Source organism: Eimeria tenella, genomic scaffold, assembly GCF_000499545.2.
Source record: "Eimeria tenella Houghton genomic scaffold, Eth_scaff1070, whole genome shotgun sequence".
NCBI classification, from domain to species: domain Eukaryota; phylum Apicomplexa; class Conoidasida; order Eucoccidiorida; family Eimeriidae; genus Eimeria; species Eimeria tenella.
In genome coordinates this window covers 1-4065 of record NW_013543544.1, presented here as the reverse complement: position 1 = coordinate 4065, position 4065 = coordinate 1, and the positions used below count along the sequence as shown (strand labels likewise).

Genomic DNA, 4065 nt, shown 5'->3' with positions numbered 1-4065 from the left:
CAGCAGCACAGAAGGCCCTCGCCACTAATTTGCTGCTGCAGTACTGCTTCCGAGGCCCTGGAGGCCCGAAGTTGCGTGTGTACGGTCCGACCCGATTTGCCTACCCAAACCCCACTGCCGTTGCTGCTGCTGCCGCTGCAGCTGCTGCAGCAGCAGCAGCAGCTTGTGCTGCTGCTGCTGCTGAAATGCTTCCAAAAGCTGCACTTGGCCCCCACTTCTTCTCTTAACTTTACTTCTTATTTGCCTTCAGAAGGCCCGCAGCCGACGCCCGTCAGCAGCGGGCCCCACAGGCAGCCGCAGCACAGGCTGAGGCGCTGCTGCGCAGCAGCAGCAGCAGCTAGCTAGCCACAGCTAGCTGCGGGTAGCTAGCCACAGCTAGCTAGCCACAGCTAGCTAGCCTGGCTGGCCGCAGCTAGCTGCGGGCGGCCGTAGGCAGCGGCGCCTGGGCGCAGCCGGCCGTAGCTAGCCGCAGCTAGCCACAGCTAGCCACAGCTAGCCACAGCTAGCTACGGGCAGTTACAGGTAGTTGTTGTCTAAAGCTCGCAAGCTCTTGCCCCAGCTAGCCACAGCTAGCCACAGCTAGCTGCAAGTGACTCTGGCTAGCTGGAACTACAGGTAGCTAGCTCGGTAGGCGGCAGGGGCAGAGAAGAGCCTGCTGCTGCTGGCTGCAGCGCGAAAAGAATCTCTGCTGCTGCTGCTGCTGCTGCTGTTGCGCAGCCACAGAGGGGCTGTGAGCTCTGCTGCTGCTGCTGCTGCTGCTGCTGCTGCTGTAGGTTTGCGCTGTGCGTGGCTGCAGCAGTCGCTGGTTGCTTCCCGTGTCTCCTTTTTTTCGAAGTTTGGGTATTTATTTAATTACAGAAAATAAGAGTAATTTATTTAAAAAAAACTAAGCTGCAAGCTCAGCTGTCTTGTCTTCCAGACACCCCACAGTTTCTTCACGGCGTTCAGGTGTACGTACACTCGGTTCCGCTGCTGCTGCAGCTGCTGCCTTTGCTGCAGCAAACGCAGCAGCTGCAGCAGCAGACACGCTGCTTCTAATTTCCTTACCCAGTTCTGCTGCTGCTGCCCACCCCACAGCAGCAGCAGCGGCCTCGTCCAGCCCGAACTCGTTGCGCAGCAAACTGTCCACCTCCCTGCAGCAGCAGCAGCAGCAACGGCAGCAACAGCAGCAAATGTCGCAGTGGTAGAAGAAGGCCCGGAAAGGCATGCGGCTGATGCCCCAAACCCTAAACCCTAAACCCTACGGGGTCTTGCACTCTATCCCACGCCCCAAACCCTAAACCCTAAACCCTAAACCCTACGTGATCTTGGACTCTATCCCCTCGAGTACGGGTTTGAGAAGGAAGTCGACATTGAGCAGCGCCTCCGTCTCCAGACTTACTTCGCTGCTGCTGCTGCTGCTGCTGCTGCTGCTGCTGCTGCTGCTGCTGCCCGTGAGCAGCTGCAGGGGCCCCTCTTGGCTGAAGTACTCGGGGGTTAGTGCTGGCAGCAGCAAAGAGACCAGCGGCGGCAGCAGCTGCTGCCAGCCCGATCTAAATTCTAAAAGGTAGGATTGGAGCCGTTCTGCAACAAACAACAAACCCTAAACCCTAAACCCTAAGCCCTAGGCACGGGACAATAAACAGTCTGCAATTTACCCGGGGGGCAGAACTCGAAGCAGCCGGAGCACAGCAGAAGTAGCAGCAGCTGCTGTTGCAGCAGCAGCAGCAACAGCAGCAGCAGCAGCGAACCTGTCGCTAGCTTTTGAGGGCCTGAGGCCCCAGACAAGTAAGCAGCAGCAAGCAGCGCCTCCGCTGGCAGACAAACTGAAAGACAGAAGCAAAATAAAAATAAAAATAAAAATAAATAAAGAATAAAAGCTGCAGCAAATTGAAAACAGCAGCAGTGGTGAGACAGCCTGGCCTAGGGTTTAGGGTTTAGGGTTTGGAGTTTGGGGACAAATGAAACGGCGGTGCAGAAAGGGCAGATGGAGGGGAAAACAAATAAAGCAGCAAAGCAGCAGCAGCAGCAGCAGCAGCAGCAGCGGCAGCAACAGCAGCAGCAGACAGAAGCCGACAGCAGCAAAGGCGGAGGAAAACTCTGGTGCAGCAGCAGCAAGAAGTATGAAGAGACACTCAGTTTAGAGAAGGACAAAAGCAAGTGCAGCAGCAAAGAAACACACACAAAGGCAGCAGCAGCAGCAGCTGCAGCAGCAGCAGGTGGGCTCACTTGCTGCAACAACAGCAGCAACAAACTGGGAGCAGGCAGCAGCAAGGCGCTCGCGCACTGCTGCTGCAGCATTAAATGTTGTCTCAGAGACTCTGGGCAAGAAAAAGAAGAAGAAGTCCCCTGATGCTGCTGCTGCTGCTGTTGTTGCTGCTGCTGCAGCAGTTGAAGGCTCCGCTGCCCCTGCTGCTGCTCTTCCCCCAAGCCTCAGCAGCCGGAAGAACGAGCCTGCCACCTGCAGCGGCAGCAGCAGCCCGAAGTGCAGCAGCTGCAGCAGCAGCAAGAGCAGCTTGAGCTGCAGCAACTGCAGCAGCTGCAGCACATGCAGCAGCTGCAGCGACCAAACGAGCCGCAGCAGCTGCAGCAGCTGAAGCAGCACCATAACATGCGCTGCAATGTCTGCAGCAGCCGCAAGAGATGCTGCACGAGCAGCAGCAACAGCAGCAGCAGCACGAGCAGCAGCAACAGCAGCAGCAGCACGAGCAGCAGCAACAGCAGCAACTCACGCCTGGCAGAGACAGCTGTCTCTCCTTTCTTACGAATCTGGACTCGTAGGAGCTCAAGACGTCGCTGCAGCAGCAGCAGCAGCAGCAGCAGCAGCAGCAGCCAGCAGGAGATAGCAGCAGCCGAGCAGCATCTGCAGCAAACCCTTAACCCCAAACCCTAAACCCGAAGCTCTAAAACAGATGCACACGGTAACAGCAAAGCAGAACGAACCTTAAACCCTCAGCACAAACAAGTTGACCCCAAACCCTAAACCCTAAACCCTAAACCCTAAACCCTAAGCCCAAAATGCTCGCCAAGACAAACTTACTAAAGGAAGGTCAGGTTCTTAATAAGAAACAAACAAACCATCAGGGTCACCTGAGACAGCAGCCGCACCCTAGACCCTAAACCCTAAACCCTAAACCCTACCCCATAAACCCTTGGCCTGTAAGACAATTCAGGGTTTAGGGTTGAAGAAAGTGTCTGCTCAAGGACCAAGGGCCTAGGGTTTAGGGGCCATACCTCAACATTGTTGTTTGGAGCAGCAGCAGCAGCTGCTGCTGCTGGTGCTGCTGCTGCTGCCGCGTCGCTGCTGCTCTTCACGGAAAAGAGAGGAAGCTTAGCAGCAGCAATAGCTGCTGCTGCAGTTTCTAGAGAGGCAAGACAAGCAGCAAGCACATCGCTGCATGCAGCATCGAACGGATCTGTTGCTGCTGCTGCTGCTGCTGCTGATGCTGCTGCGCTCTCGCCACTCCTGTTTCTCGTGCTGCGCTGCTGCAGCAGCAGCACCAAGTGAAGGGCCCGCAGCACTGGCGGGTAGGTCTGCTGCAGCAGCGCGTCCCTAAGCATTTCACTCACACAACCGCTGCTGCTGCTGCTGCTGCTGCTGCTGCTGCTGGCGCCAGTGCTTGGGGTTTAGGGTTTAGGGTTTAGGGTTTAGGCCTCACCTGTTCAGCTGCTCAGGGCTTGGTCTGTAATTTTTGATTTCATCAACTGCAACTTCCAAACGGAAGAAGAGTCGTTCTTGAATGTCCTGAAGCAGCAAAAAAGCCAGTCACCACTAGCATTAGCAGCAGCAGCTGCTGTTGCTGCAGCAGTAGCAGCAGCAGCAGCTGCTGCAGCAGCAGCAGGTGCAACGCACCGTTACCAGCTGGTAGAGCTTCTGCAGCAGCGCCACTGAGTCCTCTTGGCTGCTGTGCACGGCCACCATCTCCAGCAGAAGTGTTTCCCTAATATCACTGCAGCAGCAGCAGCAGCAGGAGCAGCAGCAGACGGCTAGAGTCTATCGCTTGGGGCTGTAGCCTGCAGCAGCAGCTGCTATCAGCAGCAGCAGCAGCAGCGCCGGACACACGACTACCAGTAGCAACAGGAGCA

The 4065-nt window shown here is 56.5% G+C and overlaps 1 protein-coding gene across 1 annotated transcript; it reads right to left on the bottom strand.

Moving 5' to 3' along the window:
* Nucleotides 1-886: 886 nt before the first annotated feature.
* ETH_00016190 (uncharacterized protein) lies at nucleotides 887-3901 on the bottom strand (the record flags this gene model as incomplete). The annotated part of the gene is made up of 9 exons (XM_013378832.1): nucleotides 887-1133; nucleotides 1302-1563; nucleotides 1731-1805; nucleotides 2209-2440; nucleotides 2712-2775; nucleotides 3020-3069; nucleotides 3214-3532; nucleotides 3639-3724; nucleotides 3833-3901. 9 exons carry the CDS (start codon nucleotides 3899-3901, stop codon nucleotides 887-889), a joined length of 1404 nt encoding a protein of 467 aa, XP_013234286.1.
* Between the last annotated feature and the right edge of the window lie 164 nt (nucleotides 3902-4065).